General features: G+C 43.0%; 1 protein-coding gene across 6 annotated transcripts in view; it reads right to left on the reverse strand.

Moving 5' to 3' along the window:
* Positions 1–32: 32 nt before the first annotated feature.
* The window catches only part of LOC116391976 (caskin-1-like), a 28,773-nt gene continuing 3,805 nt past the window's right edge, over positions 33–25,000 (reverse strand). The window contains exons 2-22 of one of the 6 annotated variants that reach the window (XM_031863042.1): positions 21,562–21,613; positions 19,476–19,573; positions 16,271–16,416; positions 16,001–16,096; positions 15,376–15,497; positions 14,952–15,060; positions 14,472–14,580; positions 14,009–14,103; positions 13,045–13,159; positions 12,209–12,514; positions 11,137–11,232; positions 10,793–10,977; positions 9,920–10,001; positions 8,397–8,464; positions 6,662–6,766; positions 6,031–6,132; positions 5,677–5,815; positions 4,271–5,070; positions 3,543–4,197; positions 1,806–2,403; positions 33–135 (exon numbers count right to left, since the gene is read on the reverse strand). In XM_031863042.1, coding sequence (XP_031718902.1) covers positions 51–135; positions 1,806–2,403; positions 3,543–4,197; positions 4,271–5,070; positions 5,677–5,815; positions 6,031–6,132; positions 6,662–6,766; positions 8,397–8,464; positions 9,920–10,001; positions 10,793–10,977; positions 11,137–11,232; positions 12,209–12,514; positions 13,045–13,159; positions 14,009–14,103; positions 14,472–14,580; positions 14,952–15,060; positions 15,376–15,497; positions 16,001–16,096; positions 16,271–16,416; positions 19,476–19,573; positions 21,562–21,613 — 4,163 coding nt within the window. In that variant the 3' untranslated portion in view covers positions 33–50. Of the gene's footprint in view, positions 136–1,805; positions 2,404–3,542; positions 4,198–4,270; positions 5,071–5,676; positions 5,816–6,030; positions 6,133–6,661; positions 6,770–8,396; positions 8,465–9,919; positions 10,002–10,792; positions 10,978–11,136; positions 11,233–12,208; positions 12,515–13,023; positions 13,160–14,008; positions 14,104–14,471; positions 14,581–14,951; positions 15,061–15,375; positions 15,498–16,000; positions 16,097–16,270; positions 16,417–19,475; positions 19,574–21,561; positions 21,614–25,000 lie in introns of all 6 variants that reach the window. The other 5 variants (XM_031863043.1, XM_031863041.1, XM_031863044.1 and 2 more) reach the window with 5 other exon arrangements.

Here is a 25,000-nt window from a genome sequence, read left to right on the forward strand (position 1 = left end):
GGGGGGGGGGGGCGCAAAGGGCTTGTTGGAGATGAGACGTGGGCAGGGGATCAGTCGAGCATTGCATCCAGTTGGTCTGCCAAGTCGTCAAACATGCTGCCAATGTCGTCCAAGATGGAGACTGCAGCCTTTTTGCTGGAAAGAGAGCCGGGATTGGAGAAAAAAAAAGGAAAATTCTAGCTGTGAATGAGGCAGACATCACAGTCACAGCAGACAGTTAGAGCTGTGAAATGGGGAGTGTAAACTGGTTTCTTAGTTCGCTTTTTAAAGATCTCTTTGTAATTAATGATGACCTCAATGTTCCTCAACATAGATACAGTGTAATAATAATAATAATAATAATACAATAACTGTTTTTTTGGCTGCTTAGGGGCAGTGAGAACAAATAGTGAACGTTGTCTGTCTGCTGTTTGGGGCTGAGCCGGTATTGTACAGTGGGGGCTTTAGAGCTTAGAACCACAGTGAGGGAACCAAAACAGCCCAACAATGACATGGAACCTACTATAAAGCTCAGTAAAGCCGAGGGGATCTGTAGATTGAAATAATAATTCTCTGTAGGTTCAACACTACGAGAGACCCCTTTTCACATTTCAACAACCAACCCCATTTTTTAGGCTTTAACTGTACTTACATTCAATAATTATCTCTATAGATGGTCGTTTCTAGTGGTAGTGGCACACCCTGCTATACGCTGGATTCAAATTGCCTATTTGAGTACGAGGGATTCACAGCTTACTGTTCACACTCCTCACACCGTGCTACAGCTGTATTAAGTCACTGCTAATGCATATGGAACACGTCCTGCTGCCACTGCTTCACATTAAATACTGAAGCAGCCACAGGAAACGTATTTGGTTGCTCTTCTGTTGTATTTCTGAGAAGCTACTGAGAAGTGTTTGCTATAGTATTAAAACGCACTCGCTGTTACCATGGTAGTTTAAGTCATGGCAGTCGTTATAAATACTCCAACCTTGTATCCGTCTGTTTGTTTTGACATACAGCTTTAAATACTACAGAATGCATCAGCCGAAGCAACCGTTGCTTAGGCACAGATACCAGCCAGAGGACCAAATCAGAGCTGTGATCAGAAAATCGTTTCAAACCGCGCTGACCCAGAACTAGAAAATGAATGAACATGATTTAAAACGCAGAATGTTTTATCAGATTTCTATAAATTGTAGTTGTTTTTTTAAAAAAGAAAATCTGCTTTCCTCTGAGGGTGATGGTGTTGCTGGTCACAGATTTTGGTAGATATCTCTTTCCATTGTCAATGAACCACAGTTGTACTTCCCCAATAAATGGTTACAGTATGAGACACTTCTGTATTTTACACTTCTGCTTTTCAGGATTCAGAGGTTTTATTGGCCACATACACATATTATCTGTTACATAATACAGTGTGGCATACTCATTAAGGCCCTCATAATAGGATACGATGTATTCATTTGTGAGTTTGCTAGTTGTTTGTTTTTATGCTAAGCTAAGCTGACATTAGACATCCGATTTTATAATCTCCCTCTTGTAAAGAAAGATGAGAAGCATATTTCCCAAAATGTTGAACTACTTCTTTTAGATCTTATGTACACAGGGGAGTATCATGTTGGAGGTGCTCGCACTGCCAGTCACCAAAACATTGTCTGAGATGAGCAGGACTTTAACTTCCATAACGCTAAACACTTGGACAAAGTCCTCTCACTCTGCAGCACTACATCTTAGTATCCATTTGGAAGCCCAGAGAGATTGTAGTTGGATGTAAATGGTACTTTCTATGGCAAAATCATATGATGAACGTCATGAATACTTACTCATTTTGTGCGTCCTCCTCTTTGATTTGATGTTCAACAGCCTGCAGAGCTGCAGCCAAGGAGGCACTGGTCTCCTCCAAACGATGCTGCACCTCCTCCCCCTGCTCTACTTCCTCTCCTTGACTCTCCAGCTCCCTCAGGTTCTGTTCCACTGCTTTCTTCCTCTCCTCCTCCTGCTGCTGCTCCTTGTGCCTCTTGTGCTCCCTCCCTCTCCTCCTCTCTTCTTCCTCTCTCCTCCTCTCCTCTTCCTCCTCCACCTCCCGTCCTCCCAGCAGGTCAATGGAGAGGCCGGCGATGGACGAGCGGGGAGGTTTGACGGGGTGCGGCGACGGCGTGGAGGGACTCTGGGCCGGAGAGGGGGAAGTAAGGGGGAGTCCCGGAGAGAGGGATGGAGCAGAGGGGGTGTCAGGAGCTGGAAGAGGGGCGGCAGAGAGCGGAGAGGAGGGTATTGGGGCCTGGGTGGGGCTGGCTGCAGCTGGGCTGGTAGCAGCAGGACTCGGGCTCATGGCAGCCGAAGATACTATTGGTTTGCCTGGTTTAGGTGCTGTTGGAGGCCCGCGGGGTTTCGGTGATATAGGAGGAGGGACACGCTTCGGCTCTGGTCAGAGAGGAGGAGAGAGAAAGATGTCATGTTTTCTTATAAAAAACAAGCAGTCACTCACATATACAAGACTGGTGCTGAATACAAAGGCAGATATCTAATTATATATAAATGAAGATCATCTTTGGTCAAAGTCTGAAAGAGTTCTGATTATTATTATTTAGTTGAGATAGCCGTACAAAGTCTTCAATTAACTCACTTTTCTAGTTTTAAATCAGAATAATTCCTCGCTGTTCCACAACTTAGCAACATGGGGGTCGCAAACAATACTATAGGTTTATGTCATGATTTTGTTTTGTCCGACCAACAGTCCAAAACACAAAGATATTCAGTTTACATAATATAAAACAGAGAACAGAAGAGCAGCAAATTCACATATTTGAGAAGCTATTTAACAATTAATAGGTTCTCAAATAGTCGCAGAATCATATTCTGTCCATTGACTAATAGACTAATTATTTCAGCTTGAGTTTATCGCAAAAGATGTTATTAAAATTAAGGAAATGTCAAGGCTGTGGCTGTGCTCCAGTTTATTTAAGTGTATCTTGTGTCTCCCCCTCTCCTGAGTTTCCAGCTCTCCCGTGTCTTTCTCTCTCTGCCTGTTTGTTCCAACACCCATACTACCAAACTATTTAGTAAGCCAGAAAAAAGATTTAGTATGTCCCAATATGTAGTATGCCAAATGCAGTATGCCAAAAATACCAGGATATCCTACTGCATCCGGTCGCATTCTGCGTCTCCTGTTCGACTCTGCTGGGGACATGCACGTTACCCCCCCTCCCCCCCCCCCCCCCCCCCCCCCCCATCAAATATTTAAATATAATCCCCTATGTGTAGAGATGTTTCTGTCTTTGGTGTCTGTCAGTGGTAAAATGACACTGAGGTAGACAGAAATGCAGGGTAGTCTCACTCCCCAACCCAACAACTCCAATACGAGGATTCTGATGTGAAAGGGTCAAGGGTCAACACACAGACTGCTTATTTTTTCACAAAATTCAATACGGTCAGACTACCTTATTGCTATAATCACTTTAGAATTCTATACATAGTGATTATAAAGTGATACGTCTACTGAGGGACCACATATACATTAATATAGACAGTTTAGTGTGTATATGTGTGTGTGTATATCTCACCAGGGCTCTGTGCTGTTTCAGTACTGTCAGGCCCGGGTATGGGGACCCTGCGAGTTGGGGTTGGGGGGTCAGCTTGTGCCTTCCTCAGGGTGACTGTGGACGGTTTCGGTGATACCGGCGGCTTCAGAGACTTCCTAGCCTCCATCCACTCACAGCTGTCTCTGTTGGCCTCCGTCTTATCAAAGTCCTCAGACACCGGCCTCCTCCTCAGGACCACGCCGCCGTTCTGCTGCGGGTCGCCGCTGTTTTTCCGGCTACTGTCTGTTTGACTGCTGGGAGAGCCCAGTTGGTTATTGCTTTGATTGACACTTTCTGTGTGGTCAGAGGTGGGCTGTCTCCTGCGTATGGTGTCAGAGCCAGATGTCGTGGTAACAGCATTGGCATCCGCGGACGGAGGTGCCTCAGAGTCTGTCGGCTGAGGACGCGGCCTCCTTCGGAGCGTCGCTGTGCCGTCTGTGATCTCTGATGAGGAGACCACGGTGGAGCGGGGCCGAGGCTCTGGACGTTGCTGGGCTGGTGGCCGGGGTAACGGGTCGATCTGATCACCAGGGAGGCCTTCTGGTCCACTGATGGTCCGACGCCGACTTAAGACATCATCTTCCTCAGATCCAAGACCGCCTGCACCTGGCTGCCGGCGAAGTACAGGCGGACTCACCTGGAGGTCACATGATTGTTACACTTAATAATAAACATTTTGAAACCAACCAATCACAAAGACATACACACACCTGTAGGTAGTTGGTGCTGCCTCCCAGATTCTTGGGCAAGGTTTTGGCTCCACCCACGATGGATGTTTCCAGCATAGCAGCGAGGCTGCGAACACTCCCAGAAGCCCCCTCTGATCTCTCCAGGCCCGCTGAGTCCTGAGATCTTAAAGCTGATCCCAGGCTGCCGCAGTCACTGGCTCGCCGCTCTCGATAGGTTGGCAGCCCCAGTAGCCCCTCCACCTGTCCCTCTACATCCCCGTCACCCCCGGTAATGGAAGAACAGGATCGTTTAGGTGGTGTCGGGGGCCGACCTTTCCGTCGGGGACGGAGGGTGACAGATGATTGGCTGCGGTTAACAGTGACATCATTAGGGGCAGTATGTGCGGAGCTGCTGCGGCATACCGTGGCATATCTAGAGTCTGATTCTGAGCCAATTAGACTGTGAGTTCTCCGTCGCTCTTCCTCCACACTGGGCAGGCGGAGCAGCGGCACTGACGAATCTGCTGCCGCCATCTGGGTGGAAGGGCGCGGCCGAGCCCTTGGGGAAGCCTGCTGGGTCCGGCCATGTGGGGGGGTTAGTGGTGGGGTTTGCGTCGGTGTGTGGGGAGGGGTCTGTGAATGTGCGAGACCCGGGCGAGGTTTGGCCAGCGGACTGGGGGCGCCGTCCCTCTGTTTCCTCACCTCCTTCCGGGGCTCTGAGCCGGTGCTGCCACCTGGGCTGGATGGAGGTGTAGAGGGGCTCTGAGGAGGCTCAGAGCTTCTTTCTCCCCTTTGTAGCTCCTTCAGTCTCTTCACTCCCAACATCAGCTTCTTCTGATGGCCTGAGGCGAGGCAGCGGTGTGGGAGAAGAGAAATAGTTTTTGTGAAGTACAAAGAAAATAAAAGGATATGTAGACTTCAAAGCTAGAAGAGAATATTTGTTGTTGTTTATCTTATAAAAGTAACCATTAAATGGACCCTTTAAATTTCATGGAAAACTAATGGTGACCCATTCTGCACGAGTAGCTATGATCATTACATTACATCATTAGTATCTAACACAGAGCTTCCCAATCCCTGGGTACTGGGCCTCGGAATATTTGCTATTGGGTCGCAATAATATGATCCAGCAAGAAGATGAATAAGAGTTTCAGTTGATAGAAAGTTTAATTGGAAGGAAATACATTCTATTTTTGTCTTATTTTGTACCATGAAGGTTTAATATGTCAACAAAATGAATGTTCTGTGGTTGATAATGGCAACAGCTCAATAAATTCAGTCCAAATTATTGTATGTGTTGTCGAGCAACACAAAAAGTTTTCTTTTTATTCATAAGTTTTGACAATCGTACTTGTCATTTACATCAAGTGAACAAAATCAAAGGCTCTGTACCTCTACATGCCTTTTAATATTATATTCCCTATTTCAATAATGTAGCTGTGTCTTACCGAGTTTGGTAATTCCAATCTCTTGCAAATCTTCAAGGCTGATGTCGGAGATAAAGTCAATGTTTTCATACCCATTCTGCACCAGAACCTGGTAGTACTGACTGAGACCCAGGTGAGACAGCCAGTCTCCCAGATTGGCCTGAAACACACACGGACACACAAACATGGGCACAATGTAAAAAGCTTGGCCACAGATTACAAATATACAGAGAAGAATTCCAATGCATTTTTTTACATTATTTTTAATATTTAGTTTTTTAGTAAACTGGAAGAGCTGCATGTGTATATCTTGCAGCTCCCAAAACTCAACGTCTCCTCCTTTTTCTAGACTGTGTAATACTTGGAGAGCCTTACAGGCTTGTGGTCTGGCAGCCAGTCTGTGGAGGGCAGCTTGCTGATCTCTGATGTTAACTTCTTTCGATGTCCAGGCTTCATAACCCCAATTCCCGTTAGGTCCTTCAACGCAAAGCACACTTAGTCACATCAGGAAATCACCACAACAACTGGAGGTGTTTTTTTTTATGTCTCTTAAATGTAAACAATTGTATGTGTACATTTGACATTTGCAGAGGAGCTGTGTTTGATATGCCTGCAGGATTATTTTGCTTTTGATAATCTGTGATGAGTGTCCCCTGTGCCTAGGGGGTTTATGTCATACGACTGTGTTCGCTTCAATGCACAAACACACACACACACACACACAAGCACACTAAAAAAACACTCAAGGACAAACACAGGGTAGCGTTTACAGCACAGACTGGAACACGCGGCCATGTGTGAACACAGGTATGTAAATGAAGCAGACAGAGCATGAGAAGTGACTGGTTGAGGCTCAGGACTCACACCGGGGGGGTCAGGTGACAGAGACAGGAGGGTCATGAGGACATCATCCACGTCAGTGGGGAGCTGATTTGAGAGCTGAGCTGGGCGGAGCCTTGACAGACAAGGGGGCGGGGCGTGAGGGGGTCAGGGGTCATGACCTTACCTCAGGGGTCATGCGGCTAATGGTGTCTAGATCATATCCCGCGGTGAGGAAGTGGGTGGTGTAGAACTGCAGCTGAAACTCACCCAGCCACGCCACTACTGCCTGCTTCTAGAACACAGAACACAGAACACTACTGCCTGTTTCTAGAAGAGTCCACAGGCTTCTTCTAGAGCACGGAACACAGACCTGTTCTAGAACACAGCATAGCAGTCTGCTCTAGAACACAGGAGAGAAGACTATTGTAGAACACAGCATAGCAGTCTGCTCTAGAACACAGGAGAGAAGACTATTGTAGAACACAACATAGCAGTCTGCTCTAGAACACAGGAGAGAAGACTATTGTAGAACACAACATAGCAGTCTGCTCTAGAACACAGGAGAGAAGACTATTGTAGAACACAGCATAGCAGTCTGCTCTAGAACACATGAGGAGACTATTGTAGAACACAGCATAGCAGTCTGCTCTACAACACATGAGGAGACTATTGTAGAACACAACGTAGCAGCCTGCTCTAGAACACATGAGGAGACTATTGTAGAACACAACGTAGCAACCTGCTCTAGAACACATGAGGAGACTATTGTAGAACACAACGTAGCAGCCTGCTCTAGAACACATGAGGAGACTATTGTAGAACACAGCATAGCAGTCTGCTCTAGAACACATGTGAGGAGACTATTGTAGAACACAACGTAGCAGCCTGCTCTAGAACACATGAGGAGACTATTGTAGAACACAACGTAGCAGCCTGCTCTAGAACACATGTGAGGAGACTATTGTAGAACAAAGCATAGCAGCCTGCTCTAGAACACAATTGAGAAGATTGTTAAGGAAAAAAGCACATAAACCTCCATTGTAATCCCAAAAGGTAACCCTGCTCTACAACAAAGTCAGGAGAGATGTCACCAGCAAAGAATGGGAACCTGTTACACATAATAGCACACCTGTACAGCATGTCAGTTTATCTTTAGCTTACAGATCAATAACCAAGGTGCACAATGCCAGGACAAATTTAAAGAACAATACTGCCAATATTTATGCTCCAAAACATAACTGTTTCTAACATACTGCCACTAAAATATGCAGTAAGATCACTTTGGGATCTTACTGCATATGTTAGAGTTAGTGGGAAATAATGTTTTTGGGTTAACTGCTCCATTTAAAAGTCAAATTATAGATGGCATGCTTGCTATATTTTGTGAATACATTAAGTGTAAAAGAACGTTGGATGAGATCAACCAATCAAGATACACCACTGCTTTCTCTCCTCTGACAAAACACTGCTGTCGCCTGGCAACCGGTGGATGTGTGCTTCTAGAACACACATGGAGAATTCAACCCTCAGCCTCACAGAACACACATAGAGCTGGTTCTAGAGCACACATAGAGCTGGTTCTAGAGCACAGAGCGGCAGCATGTGGGGGCGTGGTGTCTCAGTGTGGTCTGAGGACAGGGGGGGGGGGGGGGGGGGAGGGACAAGAAGGCGAGACAGAGACTGACTCCTCAATGTGTTCGTCTCTCTGCCTGTCTCCATGGTGAAAACACTCGCATGCCCATCCTCAGGGTGTCATCTGTTCAGGTGCAACACAGCCACCCTGGCGGACATCTCGCTGTGCCCACTGAACACACCCTTGTAGATGTCTTTCTCTCAAACCAAAGCACTGGTTGAGAGGAAACAGGAGCAACAGAAAGAGGATGCTCCAGAGTGAACCAATCTGCCATCCAAGAACTCACTTTCCCATCATCCTCTTCTGCCTTCCGCTCAAAGGACCGCTGTTCATGAACCGTGCAACTGGAAGAGCCTATGGGTGGAGGTGGAAAGGTGAGACAAGAGAGAGAAACAATAGGGGAGAGAATTAAATGCATTACTTTTATCAGGAGAGTACAATTTTATTATTTCACTCTTTTGTAGTTTTGTTAATTACAATACATTTGTACATAAACAATTACCTATTGTAGTATGTAGTAAGTCTATTGGTACAATTTAATTCCAATTTGTATAAATGCACTTTGGTCCTCAGTGTGTCACATGACTTATCTATACTATCTACAGTTATACTATCTGTTTATGTGTATGTCTGCATGTGTGCCCTTTGCATATCTAGACAACCTATCATCCGGGTGCAATGAGCTAGAATAGTAACATAATTCAGTATTTTTCATGTCAAAACATCAATAAATCTATAGCTGTTTGGGGCCCTTTTAGTTGGGGCCCCAAGGTTGCCTACTTTGCCCAAAGGCAAAGTCTGGCCCTGGTATTCTTTATTTTACCAGAGTTTCTGACTTTGAGTAGCCACAACTTGGTTGTGTGATGCAACAATGTCATAGCAGGTGTATTGTTCAGGACTTAAGGAAGCGCAGTGTTGATTATGAAGTCGTTTGTGTGTATGCAGTTCTCGAGAAAGCTGCAGGCAGCAACACCACAGGCCAAGTGTTCATCCCGTTGTGAACAGGCATGTTTTTAACGGGCACTGCACTAGTTTATAATGTGTCAAACTAGTTATTTATGAAAAGGCTTGTCAGGGCTGTGCTAATTATTTGCCAAATGAACAGCTTGAACTCTTCCTGAAAGCAGTTTTTATAAGAACAACCTAAGGAACCAGGAAACTGAAATGGTTCTTTGTTGCAAAGCCAAGACATTGTGTTATCTAGTGATCAAGTGCAGTCTAGGATGAGGAGCCTGATTCATATTGCCTGTGTAGTCCGTCATTATTATTTTGGCAGTGTTCAGGGTTGGCTGGCTCTGTGGTGCTGTTTTAGCACTACACTTCCCACGTATCACTTAAACCAGTAGAATGACAGCAGACTAAAATATGCTAATTTATATGCTTCTGTTGAAGTGAGATTAATAAATTCCCAAGAATTGGGGATACAAGGATTGTGTCTGATATGAACAGACAGGTGGTCTTTAGAGGGCCAGGTTGACTAAAAGAGAAATGAAGAAAGAAATGATTCATAAAAGCAGAGATCAAAACAATCCCTGAGGCACCTGCACTTTTGATCACCGCCTAAATCTTGTTCAATTGTTATCACTTTACTACGGACAAAACGTTTTTGTTTTTTTTGTTAAATCCCCACTGGTATATTTTTTTTTTAGTAAGTAAGGACAGACTTTGTTGTATCTGTTTGAATCAATGCTGTCATTTATCAAGGCAGCAGTTAAACAGACTATTAAATTCAATGGAAAATGGCACAAATCATCAATTCAAGTAAAGCCAATGCTGTTGTGTTGCGTTTGGGTGAGTTTGTGTGCTTACTCGTTGACTGCTCAACAGACTGCGACTGCTCCAAGAGATGCTCCTTGGCTTTGACCGACTGGGCGAGCACGGTGGCCAGGAGCTAAAACACAAACACACACACTCACAAAATGAAACATTTACTCAAGCACAAACATTCACATCCAAGAAGACCCCTTGTGACTCAGCTCAGTGGACTAAGTGCACATATAAAAGACAGATTCTGGCTTCTGAACGACTTCCGCCTGCAGTTTAGATGCAGCAGAAATCCTAGAATGAATACTTCTTAAAATAGATGGTGTCCTTCCAGCGTAATATGGGAACACAATCCAATTTGGCTAATTGCTGATTTACTATTTTTTTAAGGTACTACCTAAAAATAAACGAGTTATTTCCGCTGCTAAAATTGAATTTAGAGTGTGCTAAAGGTGTTAGAGAGCAGACCTACAGGGTGACGTCACAGATTGTAAAATGAAAGCACACCAGACAATGGAAGAACACAAAAGGGAGGAGTTGAGGTGTAAAAAGATATTCAGGGAAAAATACTGTAGAATTTAACTGTTATAGTTTGTCCAGGCAGAAAAGGTTGATATTGGTATTTAGGGGCTTCATTTTACTGTGTGATTGATAAAAAAGAGGAGGCCATCATCTTAATGCACCTGTCTATACTGTTGAAAAAATCTGATCTCTCCACCAGAAAAACAAATTGAACAGGAAGCAGAATTGTGGTTAACCTGGTATTGTCAGGAAACAGGAAACAAACCTGTGTTTGTTTCCTGAAAATGTTCTGCTGTTTCCCAGAAACGACATGCTTGTTGTTTTGTAAAGATCCAGCAGCAATGTGACGGAAACGCCTGCAACTCATGGCACACAAATAAATGCAGAGTCTCTTACCTTCACCCCTTCAGCTTGTGCGTGCAGGCCTGGAGCGTTAAGCCCGTGTGTGTTGACTCCTGGTGTGGTTGCCGGGTGTGGACTGGGTGCAGGGGTGGTCAGGACATGTGTGTTTCCAGAACTCTGCAAGCTGCTGGTTGACCGAATACTGCCGATGCTGCCCACACTGCCACTGCGCTCGCCAACTACCACACACACACACACACACACACACACACACACACACACACACACACACACACACACACACACACACATTGCAGTATGCAGTATTAATTATATAGAGAACATTCCTCAAAGACAAAGTTTCACACTTTTACCCGAAAACACACTTGTGAGTTTACCTGTTAGTGGTTTGCGTAGCACCCAGATGTCCTCACTGGCACTGCTCTGTCCAAGAGTTGGAGACCCTTGAGGACTCATCTCTGCAGTCCGCGAACCTGTCACACACACACACACACACACACACACACACACACACACACACACACGCAAACACAATTGATACTGCCGCTATTTTACTCTATTTTCGAAGAAAGTTCTTAAAACCAAAAATACGGACACTAATCAGCAGCTTCACAGCCCATACGATTATATGTGTAGTTTAGTTTCACAAATGAATGTTAATATATAAATGGTTTCATGTATAAAAATGTATTTAGCTCTTAGATGAACACTAGCAAACAGTCAGATAGATGCACACACTCACTTCCACATTCACAAACACATAATTATTCATAGTGGTTGCACCACCTCTAAGTGTTGATGATGTTGAGACTTGTAAAGCTCCACAGTTCCCTCACAAGACTGTCTGCACAATATAAGCCATGTGCAAAGCACAATTACTTTATTCTAAATCAAACATCAAATGATTCAAGCGAAACCATCTGAAAATGTTTATACATTTCTAAATAATGCCTCTCAGATTTGATATATGTAAGAATTTTAAATTGTAAAAATGGTGCCATTAAATTGAATATTTCAGTTAAAGGGTCAGTTCACTCAAATCACAAGAAAGCTATTCCAGTACAGTGAAAGTAAACTGATGCCACATGGAAAAATTATGTTTTAAATACTAAAAAATAAAATGTCCTGGTCGATTTGGGTAATAAAATTATCTCTGGATGGTTTCCATTTTTCAAATAGTTTAATGAATAATTAAGTTTAATGTAATGAATAATAAATAAAGTGGCGGCATAACTCAAATCGAGGAGAGCGAGGAGAAAGTAGGAAAACATACATTTTTTGTCATTCGGGTGAACTGATCCTTTAATATATACATATATCATTTACTCATTTACATACATTTCACACGTAATATAACAAGCAGATAGATGATATATTGTATATGTGGTCTTGTCAAACAGCGTGGAAAGGATGCTTATCTGTGATTTAAAGTGATACTACAGTATGTACCTGTCTGACTCTGCTGCTCCTGAGAAGTGGAGAGAGGAGGAGGAGGAGGAGCAGGAGGAGGAGGAGGAGGAGGAGGAGGAGTGGACAGAGCAGGAGTAGACAGAGATGGAGGAGAGATGGAAAAAGGAACGTACCCAAAGGAGGAGAACCGAGGGAGGGACAGTGTGTTGGGGTGAGGAGGAGGGGGAGGCAGATGCAGGGGGAGGACTTTGGTGGGGGGGTATGAGTGTCCGTTGACTGTGGCAATGGGACAGGGGTTGGGCCTGCGGAGCAGGAGGGTGTGGCACTGCTGGGAGGGGGAGTGACCTGGACACGAGCCAGGAGGGGGGAGGTGCAAAACAACAACACAACAACAACAACAACTGATCAGTCAACTTGAAACAAAACAAATCTAATCAGATCTGAAAATGTACAAAATAATAACTGATTAAAATCAAAATGTGAGAAAAGAATACATCCATATATCCACAGGGAATATATCTCTTTAAATTACGATATAATATCACTAACAAACAAAATGAACAAAAGCATTACAATCTAGCAGAGCGGGTTGGTTGGACGGGTTTATTCATCAGGAAGGGCGACAGAAGGAGCAGAAGTATAGAGGAAGGGAGGAAGGTTGACAGCCAATAGGGGACAGTATTGATCAATGGAGATGATTGACAGGTTGGGAAAATAGACCAAAGTGGCCGATGATGCTGCAGCTAGCTACGACTAATGATCAGCTATAGCTGCAGAACAGCTGCTGAACTCACACACATGCAAATACACACACATCCTCCCACCCAAACACACACACACACACACACACATACAGCTGTGATGTGGGTGGTCACCTGCCCTCTTGATGACTTCCACCATGTTGGAGGGGAAGTAGCCCACACGGTCATTTCCTGTGCGGTTGTCATGAATACAGCCTTTCCATCGGCCATCAGAGTGCTGCTCCAAAACCTGTCAACACACACGCACACGCACACACACACACACACACACACACACATACAGTTTACAAAAATAAGATTTTAACCGTGCTGCACCTCCTAAGTTCATAGCACTAGCTTGTGTAAAAGTAGCGCTTTAACAAACTAGGTCAGCCACTTCTATATTTCTTAGCTAGTAAACACCTTAGTAATGTGTAAATAGGTTCCAGTCAAAAGGAAACTGTAAACAGGTAGTCGCTGTACCATCACAAGCTGTGATATATACGTAACTGCCGAAAATTACAGTTTTAAGGGGGCATTCTTTATAAATGTAGACGTTATTTCTTTCTGCATACAAAGAGGAATATGTGTGTTTCAGAGTTAGTATGCAGTTAAAATTACAATCTCGGAGGTCTCCGTTGTGCACCAATGGCCTCCAAGCAGACACAGTCATGTGCTTGGATGGAAAAACCACCTGTATTAACATCATATAGGCCTATCAACAGGAATATGATGATTATGTGTACAGCGCAAAAAAAGAATATGTAGGAAATATCCAATTAAGTTAACCTAACTGACTCCAAATCCATTAGCACAATCATTTGTGAAACGTAGCCTAACTTATAATTATCCGATTTTAATCATTATTTGTGTGGTGCAAACCATTTTAATTTAGTGATGAGATCCACTTCGTAAACTAAGCTGCATCATAACTTGGCTGAAACCTATTAAGAGCTGTGGCAACTGGCTCCTGGCGTATAAGTGAAAGTTATACAAAAGATAGTACCAGTGTTCACATGTCTATGTACAGTAGCCTACATCTATAAAGACCAAGTTGAGAAATATACAGTATTTTGTTACGATTATCAGATCTACGTACCGTGATAATGTCTCCAGCTTTGATGTTGAGGCTGGTAAGGTCGTAGTTGTTGCAGTAATCCTTCAATGCACGCACCTGCATCGCAGCCGAGGCATCTACAGCACAAGAGTATAGAGTATAAAGAGTACAGCAGAAGGTTTCAGGTAGTTGGAAAAAGTAGAGAAAAAAAGTCTGGAGGGAGCAGAACACGATGGAGAGGAAGGCAGTAGGGGTGAGGTGCACTGTTTGCTTCTATGCTGCAGGTGAATTTAGAAAAGCATGTAATTACCTAATTAGTATTAAGCTCTGTCCTGTAATTTTGTAAATAACAGAATATAGTAAAAAGGAATTCTTAATGTTTGACTATTTGGTGGTAAATCAACTTTTATTAAAAAGTATCTGGGTTATATATATATCTTGGTATTGGACTGTGATGATTAATTAAGTGGTAGTAGTACGGGGTAGTCCGTGTACTCGCTCTCACCTCTCAGTAGTTGTTTGATCTCTCGGCTGGCCTGTGTGGTGGTGAACTGGTTAACGATGTCCAGGGCAGTCTGACTCAGAGTGTTTCTCACCCCTGCACTGATGCCACTCTGGATGGAAGTGGAGAAGATGTGAAATTCACAACAGGGATATGCTGTGCATTCTGGCTGTGTGTGCACGCCTGCTGCTAACATTTGTTGTGTGTGCTTGCCTCAGCAGCAACATCAGAAAGGGTTACAAAACAAAACCCAGCTGCCTTGGATATTGCATGACAGGTAGGACGCTGGCCATTCTGCTACACTTATGTAACAAGCAAACGTATCCCACGGGCTTCATCACACAGCTCGGTGGGATGAATGCCAAGTGCTGAGGTGTAAAACTTGCTCGGCTGAGGAGAGCGAGGCAGCTTTAACAACAGTTGCTTTTGTAAACACATTAAACAGGCGGACAGAGAGATAGAGAGACGGACAGATGGACTTACATCCAGCAGCAGGCGCACTACCTCTGTCTTCCCACAGAGGGCTGCCTGATGCAGCGCTGTGCCAGACTCAGACTGTCTGTTGATGTCTATTCCAGCCTGAATCAGCAACCTGGAGCACAGAATAATAATAATATTAACCTTTATTTGTGAAGCAGCTTTTCATGACATTATTTCATCGAAGTGCTTACATTGAATAATAGACGTAAAGTGAAAACTAAGTCTATGCAAAGAAACATTGTAGAATTTAAAAACATCTCCATAAATGCAAGTCAATGCTTTAGACCGTAACAGATTTTCAGACTGCAATTGTTATGCTGGAGTTTAAGTTAGATTGGATGAGTCAGTTAGATGGACAAACAGACTGACAGATTGACAGACTGATGTTTGAAGACAGACACACACTGAGACTCAAAGTTTTTCCGACCGTATGACATCGATGTGTCCGTTCTTGGCAGCGAGATGAAGAGGTGACACTCCGTTGGGGTCGGAGGGTTTCGGTTCCAGCATGGCTGCACACATGTTACTGCTGAGCAGGAGCTGGACCACCTAAAAATTCAGGCGAACACGCACATTCGTGTATAATGTGAAGTAATTTCAATTAACAGTTTCCAAAGTCTGCTGTTAACCACGTAAACAAGCGTGAACCTTTGGCAAAATTCCATTTAAAATTAGTTTTTTCTATGAAATCAAATCATTGCTGCAGAAGCTGTACGCTCTCTCTTCTGGCTGCCGATGTTTTAGAATATATTAGGGTCTAAATGTTGAATTTGTCACACTTATTTTGATGGTTTTAGACCATGGATTTGATGTTTAAAGGTGCTAAAGTTTTGTCTAGAATACAATCCTTGATAAGATTTGTAACAGTTATTTGTTCATATAGGTGAATTGTTAAATTTTAAGGAATATTTTGTGTTGACTGTCTTATGTTGTATGTCTGAATGTCACTGTTGCAGCGCGTCTGTATTAAACTTGTTTTCTGTATTTTCAGCGTGTTTCTATTTTCTTTCTTTCTATTTATGTATCTTTTGTTTTCAGTTAAATTTACTCACTCCGACTCGACCAAATTCACAGGCGAGGTCCAACGGTGTTTTTCCAGCTGAGTCTGAGATACACGGGTTGGACTGGTGTTGTAGCAACATCTCCGACTGTAACACACACACACACACACACACACACACACAAATCTTACTGACGCTGCTCAATTTCCTAGTTTGGACCAACCACAAATCATGCATGCACCCTTTGGCACACTTAACACACCTCACAAAAGACACACACACACAGCTACTATACACACTAACACACAAAAAAACAGTTACCCCGTCATAGTGTCCGTGCTGAGCTGATAGGTGGAGAGGGATCTGTCCTTCATCTGACTGTCCGTTGACTGACGAGCCTGCCTTCAGCAGCATTTTCATTGGTTCAGTCTTCCCCTGCCATGCAGCGTAATGCAGAGGACGCATCCCTACACAAAACACACACACACAAACACATACAAAAACACACACAAAGTTGACAGCACAATAAAACACAGACCCCACAAGGACATGCACACATACATACAAGAACATGAGAACATAAAGATGTTTGGGTGTTGTTTTGACAAAACAACACATTTCTGGAGGGCCCATGGGGCCCTGGGAATCTATAGACCAAATAATGGATGGATTAATCAAGAAAACAATCAGTAGGTCAATTAATATCGACAGTTGTAATTTCAGGGCTAATGTGAGTGGAATTTTGGCAATCATTTCATCGGTTTCACTGTAGCAACAGATTTAGGCACAGTTTCTCAGTGTCCCTCCTGGAAATGCAATCATACTGTTGTTGACATGCTTGTGACCTTTTGTGACCGTTGGAGAATTGTTTGTGCAAGCGTCGTTCTCATGGGACGTCGCAGACAAACTGCTTTCAGACAAAAGGGCAAAAGAAGAAATCCCCTTTAAGTGGCTGAACCAGACTTTAAAGAACCATGCAGGAAACTGGACATTGCAAGCCATGCAGGAAATGCAAGGTGATGCAAAGTCCAGCTGCGCACAGCACAAAAATCCACCTTGCAATCATTACTAGTGCCTCTAACCAGAAGACATTAAACACCACTTTGTATCAGTGGCTGGAAGGACCAGTGAGCATGTTTCTCATGGCAGCAACCCAAGACCCTCAGTTTTACTACCAGCGATGAGCCACATCGTCAAGCTGAATAAAGAGGCCCTCCAGGCCTGGCTGGCATGACGGAGTCCTGACTCAGAAGAGAGGTGCTGGCAGGATAAAGAGACACAGCAGCTATAGGAGTTATGAAGAGATGTGATGGAAAATGATTCTCAGGCAGCCTTTAAAGATCTTCTAGACTTCATTCAGACTATGCAGGGAAAGAGAGACACTGGACTTGTTTGATGATGGGGGGGGGGACTCAGGAATCTGTTGACGTAATCGACACTGCCTCAATTCCGGGAGGTTCTTCTGGAGGGTTGCTGGAAGTGATATGAGCCCATTTCCTTTCCAGTGGTGAATGGGGAAGTTCATCCTTCAATTCTGAAAGCTCAATTGTTGAGATATTGAGATTCATATGTCTCGTGTGTACTTCAGGAACTGTGTTTTATTCGTCAGACAGTGGTGGTCAAGGTGTGGATCGTGAGCACATCATAAAACAGTGGACCATGAGGATAATAAAGGCCCTACAGAAATTCTAAACTCGCAACCAAATTAGTTTTCCGATTTTGGAAATACCCTGAACTGTGTTCTCAGAAGTGTCCTGGCAGAGTTGTTCAACACAGAGTTGCTTAACCCGTTTTCTGTTTGTGATTTATTTTTGGACAGGATATCAAGCCCAGAGGCTCAGGCCTGCAGTATGTCCAGGTCAGTGACCTTACGTTGGCATCTTTGCACAAAAACATCTGGTAGACGGATGTGACGTCTGAAAAAGGATCAGAACTTCCAAGTTAACAGCTCCCCTTGTCCCATCTGAGTGAGGGATGAATCTTAATCCTGCAATAACAGATTTCTTGGAAACTTGGGGGCAGCGGAAACAACATATTTGAGCTGATACGGAGAACTAGTTTGCAAACATTAACATGTTGCGTCTATAATGGCATGTGTGTGGAGCTGATTGGTTAGTTCTTGTTACATGACCCGTTGTGTGTTTGCTGCAAACCAAAGAAATTGTGATTTTTCAATTACGATGTGCTGCGGACACTCCCGAAAAAACAGGCACGTCGGAACGAATGTGCGCCACCATGACGTTGCTTTCAGTTTTGAGTGCACTTTGGTGCACGTCTTCATTTAAAATAAGTAATTTGTACGTGCAATATTTGAATGGCCTCTTACACATCCAGCAGACACAAAGCAACATTAGCATTCTCTCCTTTTTGCTTTACTTGGGTCTCCATCAACTCCTGAGGAAAATATCTGGCGTGAATCAAGATTTCCAGTCCTCACCATGAGCTAGGTGGGCACCGGAGGAATGATTTTGGGTTTCCCTACCACCTCCACGGAAAGAGTTGAGGAGGTGGGACCATAGACTTTACTTTCACTTTCAGAACTGGACGTAATCGTCGTGACGTCACCCAGTGGATGGTTGACTGCCGTTTTAAGGCCTCAAGTTCGGCATTTTGGCCTTCGGCATTTTTTCTGGGCCGTCGCCATCTTGTTTTTCTTTGCAACCAGTGAACGAAAGTGATCATATATACCTACGTACGTATAAGGCTCTGTTAGCGACTTGTCAATCACAGTAAGACTGCCCTAAAGCATATTCTGCTTTAAGGTCTGTTTTACTCTAAATGGACCATAATTTACTAAATGAACATCATGCTGTATTAAAGAAGACTGGAAACTAGCGATTGAGACCATAAACTCATGTTTACGATGTTTACTGAGGTAATAAATCAAGTGAGAAGTAGAGTCATTTTCTCATAGACTTCTATACAATCGGAACATGCAACCGGAGGAGTCGCCCCCTGATGGCCAGCAGAGAGAACAAGGCACCTCCACATTGGCTTCACTTTTCAGAAACGGAGGGTGCTGCCTGTGTGGAACCACCTGGTAAGGTTGCCTGCCAGTTACTTCTATTTAGAGCCATACTAGGGATGACTGAGCTGACTTGGAGTGTGGAGACAGTAGGCCTACATCCTGGAGGGATTATATCTCCCATCTGCCCTGAGATTTCTTCGTCTTTTTCTTCTAGAAGCTGCCAATATGAGACAGAGATATTTGCTGCTCTGCTTCCCCTTGGCTCCCAGTCCGGCAGCCATGAAGCTCTTCTATCGTCTATTGTTTGCTGTGCACACAAATCTGTCACCTCTCATAAATAGCGTATACTACACAGAGAGAATGTTTATTGCATTTCAAACAAGCTCCCCTTTTATTACAAAAAGATGGTATTATCGGTCGCGCAGGGGAAGCCAGAAATATTTTTGTTTTCCTGTTTTTTTGTGATTGTTTTCTGGCCATCCGTGTGTGTGTTTTTTGTACCTGTTTCATGGTAATATAGCGACTTGTGAGGACACTTAAATCTGTGCGTATTCTTACCTTTATTGTCTTTAATATCGACTGCTGCCTGGGCCTCCAGCAGCAGAGAGATCAGCTCCTTGTTACCACTCAGAGCAGCATGGTGAAGTGGTGCCAACCTTCACACAGACACAGATTATGTTTAAAAATACACATATTCACATACGTAGTGTGAAACCGGAGCATAACTGAAATAATCTTCAGCGTAGTGCAGCTCCGCCCCTCAGCTCTGTCTGAGCGACGGGAGGGGGCAAATGACCTACTTCCATTAATAAGCAATCTCTCTACCCCGAAGCCAAGTGTACACACAACGCATCCCTGTGTGTGTGTGTGTGTGTGTGTCTAATGGATCCCTGGTGAATATAAGGGCCAGGCCCTGGAGTCAAATCAACGAATCATCAGTCATTACACAAGGAGTTGAGTCCAATTATCTGATTCCAATCAACAGAATAAAAAGTTGTTATCTGATGGTGCCGAATGGAACACAATCGCAAACCAAGCATGTGCACATAAAAAGCTTAACCGCTCACCAGTCTAAATATAGCCAAAATCCATAGCTGTACATTCAGAGTTGATAAGGGAACATTTCTGAGCAAATTGAGAGCCGGAAAATGTTGGTAATTACAGCCTTCAGCTGGATATATGTTTCAAAGATAGATTTAAGATGAGCGTAATGTGTAAAATGCGTCTATGACTGATAGAGTATATTGATCTCAGAAGGAGATTATGTCCTTTTGGCTTGCCTTCATCAGTCGGATGATCAAACCGTGTGTCAGAATATAGTCTAAGAGACTTGAAGGAGTTTTAATGTTACGTGGTACTGGAGTGAACAGGTACAGCACATCAGCAAGGGGAAAAGTTAAAGCATTGCAGGTCAGCACAAACTACATCATCAAAGGGTGGTGAAGGACCAGAGTGATGGATTTTTGTGGCATCTAGCGGTGAGGTTGGCTCACACTTCCCTTTCCAAGTGTGTCAGAGAGCCACGGTGGACTTCAGGTAACATAAATACGTGAAAGGTCCTCTCTAGAACCAGTGTTGGTTTGTCGCTTCAGGGCTACTACTACAGCCCACAATGAACTACAACAACATGGTGGACTCTGTGAACAGGATCCGCTCTATCTAAGCTAATGAAAACACAACTGACTCTTAGTTTTAGGTGATTAACAGTCCTTCCTATTACCTCAGTTTTGGGTGATAATTCTGTAGGTTCATCAATACGAGCGACCCCTTTCACATTGATTTCACATTGTCATTTAGTCCATTCTATCAAAATATTGACTATTGGCACATTTTGTAAACCCGTGGGGGGGTCTGACCTCCAAGTTAGGAACCACTGTCCTAAATTGTTGGCGCTGCAGGAATGAGTCCTAAAAACCGGAAATTCGTTTTTTTGAGCATTTTTTACATTTTCGGTTTCGTTGTCTCGAAGTCAGTGTTTTTTTTTTTTTGATGGGTTTTTGGTTAGATGCCTGAAATAAGATCTGTCTCGAGATTTTTGAAGTTTTGTGTTTAGATCCAAAATTTTAAGTGACTGACAAGGAGCTAAATGAGACAATAACGCCATCACGCCGTCTAGTCGGCCTTCACAGCTTCACCGCATGTATGATCGCGCTCATGTTCCCGTGATGTAGTTCTTTCATAGCCTAACGTTGGCTTTTACTTCTGCTGATTGTATTCAAGCTTCAACAATCATTATCTTGCTGAACAAAACGCGTAAGTATTATAAACGTTTGTTTGCCACAGAGTCTATTTCCCTGAAATAATAATAAAACGCTGTTGTCCCACAACACCATAACATATTTTTATATATATTTCGATATTTTGAATCTAACACCTGAATCAGGGCAAACCTAATGTGATATCAATTAAACTCCTAAAGCTACAATACACTGTAATGAATAACAAACTCATGAAACATGTAAAGGTGTGATATGATGTCAAGAGGACAGAAAGAAAGCAAAGAAACTAGAACACAATGAGGGAAAGAAGGTAAAAACAATCAGGGCAAAAACAGAAGATGAGTGAAGAGAACCTTAAAAAACCACGATGGCAATGTGGAATATTAGCAAGGAGAACATGAATCAAAGGAGCTGTAGTCCCTCACCCGTCTGCATCCTGGATGTTGACGTTCACCCGCTTTGCTGCTCCGAGGAGCTCTGAAACCGAGAAGAGAGACGCAGAGGATGAGTGAGCAAAGAAAGGGAGAAACAAACTCATGACAGAAACGGTCAAAATTGAAATCTATTCAGAATCCAGTGATTATTCTCTCTCCTTGTGCATATTATAATAAGTCATTTCCTGCTGGTAGAGTAGACAGCTCCACCTGTGACAGCTCAAACAACAGTTTCTTCACTGCAACAACAGCAGCAGAGGTCAAGGAGAAGTGACGACGATTAAAACATTTTGTTTTTTAAACATGTAAATTGGAGGCGTATTCACAAATATGAAACATTTTGAAAAATGTGTTTCTCAATTGATAATAAGTACAATATAGGCTTGTTTCCCGCCAGTGTTACTAATGTTAACAAACCTATTACGCCCCCAAACATGAATAACGTTGATTTAGTTGTTTTTTGGCGTTTATCCTTTTATTAAAAGACCGGTCAATCAATTTATGTGAGATAGTGGGTTTTGATCATGAGTTCATTATCATGCACCAGACACATTCATCTTTGTTAAATGATGCATTTCAGTAAAACAAGGTTTGTATAGCAAACAAATAAACTTGAGGGACTAGTATTTTGGGAAATGTGCTTGAGATTTAGATTAAAGATTGATTCCACTTTCAATGTCTGTATGTTAAGTATATTCTTAGTATGTTTGGGTGTGTGCATATCCTGTCGATGCGTAAATGTGTGTCTGTGTTTGTGATTATGTGAATGTGCATCAGAAAGATAAAGCAATCAGACAGCAGGAACAATCACACAGGCACAAACACACTCACAAAAACCAACACACAACCCTCAGAAAAGGACACAGAAAAAGCGGCTCGTTTGTCTCAACTTTTTTTTTTTTTTTTTTGGTCAAACCCTCATAATCCACGGGCCGTAATCTGTAGCTGCTCTGTAATCTGGGGAAAAGCTTCTCCTTCTCTCTGCAGCTCTATCTGCACTTCATCCCCTCATCCTGCTCTCACACTCTAATTTTCGCTGTAATTTGCTAAAGAGCGCGTGCTGATGGTTGGTAGCTGTGCTGTTTTCTGTTTACACTCTGCAGCTGACATCATTGGGCTGCATGTGTTCGTGTGTGTTTGTGCACGTGAAGGTTCTACCCCCCCATCTATCTTGGATTAAAAATACGAATCATCCCTCCCCCCCTGCATAGGAATCAATGAGTGCAGATATCTGTGTCACCATCACCATCAGAGAGCCACATGACCCCGCCTCCCCGACCACAAGTTTATGGCAGCGCCACGACATCCAACACCCACAATTATCACCTCCTGTTTGTTTGTCTGTCTGATTACAGAATAACTCATCGCCCAATTTTCATACAACTTGGTGGAGGGGCGGAGCTTCGGCCAAGGAAGAACCCATTACATTTTGGAGTGGATACACAAATCATTTTTTATCAACATTGCGCTAAAGGGCATGGCCCGAGTGTCCTTCTAGTTCAACTATTGTTTTTTCAAATGGACTTCTTTTACTACACCGAGTCTGAATCATGACATCACTTAATAACTCACCCCTTCTGACCCAGAACCACCTCTGTGATCCCTCTCCAAACTGATTTTCATCTTGAAACGCTCACTTACTTCACACTTTACTTCAATTTCAGTGTTTTTTTTGTATTTTCCTTCTCTGACATGTTTGTTTAAGAGCATTACCATAATGTTTCTCTGATGGTGTCCTTGGAGCAGGGTTCATTTTTTTCCTCTTTGTGTTTTTTTTAAATGATAATTCTAGGCATAATACTGCAACCGAGCCCCTGTTACTATAGTAACCCCTCAATGTGCCATTCTCACAGACAGTCAATCACTTGGCAGGGATTACTATGATATCATTTAGCAGCATCTCCCACAAATTGTAGCCATTTAAGAGTTCGTGTGTCGCTTATTTTGACGTGAAATCATCATCATTCAGGTTTTAATTTGAAACCCTTCAGTTTTGGTCGAGCTGGTAGCTGCTGGCGAAGCCACCTTCCGTGTAACAGAGCAGATTCAGAGACCTCAGGAGAGGTGAAGTGGAGGGTTTCTCAAGGGTTCTCATTACCAGAGATGTTCTGAAGTCCAGTTTTTCTCCCCTCTGACTTCCGCCTGTCATCATGCATTTAGAGTTTGAGTGTAACGTGTAGCCTAAAACAAACTCCATCGCTTGCCTTCCAGACGAGTGCACACATATGTTGGAATGGCCGCACTCAGGGTCACAATATGCTGATAGTGCAGGAACGACACCACACTTTAATCAAAAGTACACAATGACAGGTTGACGAGGCAATGCAAGGGCAATGATAACAAAACCAATACGCAGATATGTTGTAATTCTATGATATAAAACATTTAGAAATTATGCAATAATAGTATTATTATTATATGTTCAAGAAAATTGTAAATCTTGTATTATTCTGCATTTTATTGTCTGAAAGAATACAATTTTAGGAAAGACAGTGGTCCCTATGGAGACACCAAATACAGCACATCACCAACAACAGTGGGAGAAATATATGGTGACATTTTGATTTCCTCTGTAACAGCTGGACTTTGAACCTGGCAATCTGAAAATATTTTAAAAGCCATTCATTTGTTTCTCAAAGATCAAAAACAAAATATGTAACTATGGACGCCGCACCTTCTTGTTAGTCACACCCTTCCTCTACATTTTAATCTTTGTGGCCACCCAGATATGAAGGAAGAAAACACAATTAATTGTACATTATTTTCAGTGTTGATTAATCTGTTGAATATTATCATTTTGTCAATAAAATGTGATAAGAATTGTGATTGATGCTGATTTCCCAGAGCTGAAGGTGACACATTATTAACTGCCCCAAACCAAAAGATATTCAGTTCAACAACAGCTAATACTCACATTTGAGAAGCTGCAACCACTGCATTGTCTTTTGAGTGTTTTTGCTTGAAAAGGTGATTTAAATGATTTTTTAAAATACTTTTAAAATAGTTGTACTGCCCCATGGCTACACTATACTGTACGTGTTGGGGATTATAAAGGTTGCTTGTGCTGCTGATGAGTCACTGATAACTGAGATTTCCAACTTTTACTTTCAGAAACAAACAAATGAATAATGTTTAATAATTCAGCCGGTTTACTGTTGGTCTATTACAATACTGTTCAGATACAGTTGTTTACTTGATGTTGTGGGAATACCAGTCCTTATTACTTCGTGAAGTACTGCTGGCTGTGAAAACGTTCAGCACTTCCTTGATCTTCAACAGCGGCAGATACATCTTTCAAATGACTTAGAGCTCATTTCAGTCGCGTACTACAACTTTAAAGAGATACAAATATGTTAGAGTTGTTCTCAAATCTCTAAGATGAAAAGCTTTATTGCAACTGAGCCAAAGATAAAGAAACCATTACCAATTG

The sequence above is a fragment of the Anarrhichthys ocellatus genome, unplaced genomic scaffold (genome assembly GCF_004355925.1).
Source record: "Anarrhichthys ocellatus isolate YVR2014 unplaced genomic scaffold, GSC_Weel_1.0 scaffold28, whole genome shotgun sequence".
Lineage (NCBI taxonomy): Eukaryota > Metazoa > Chordata > Actinopteri > Perciformes > Anarhichadidae > Anarrhichthys > Anarrhichthys ocellatus.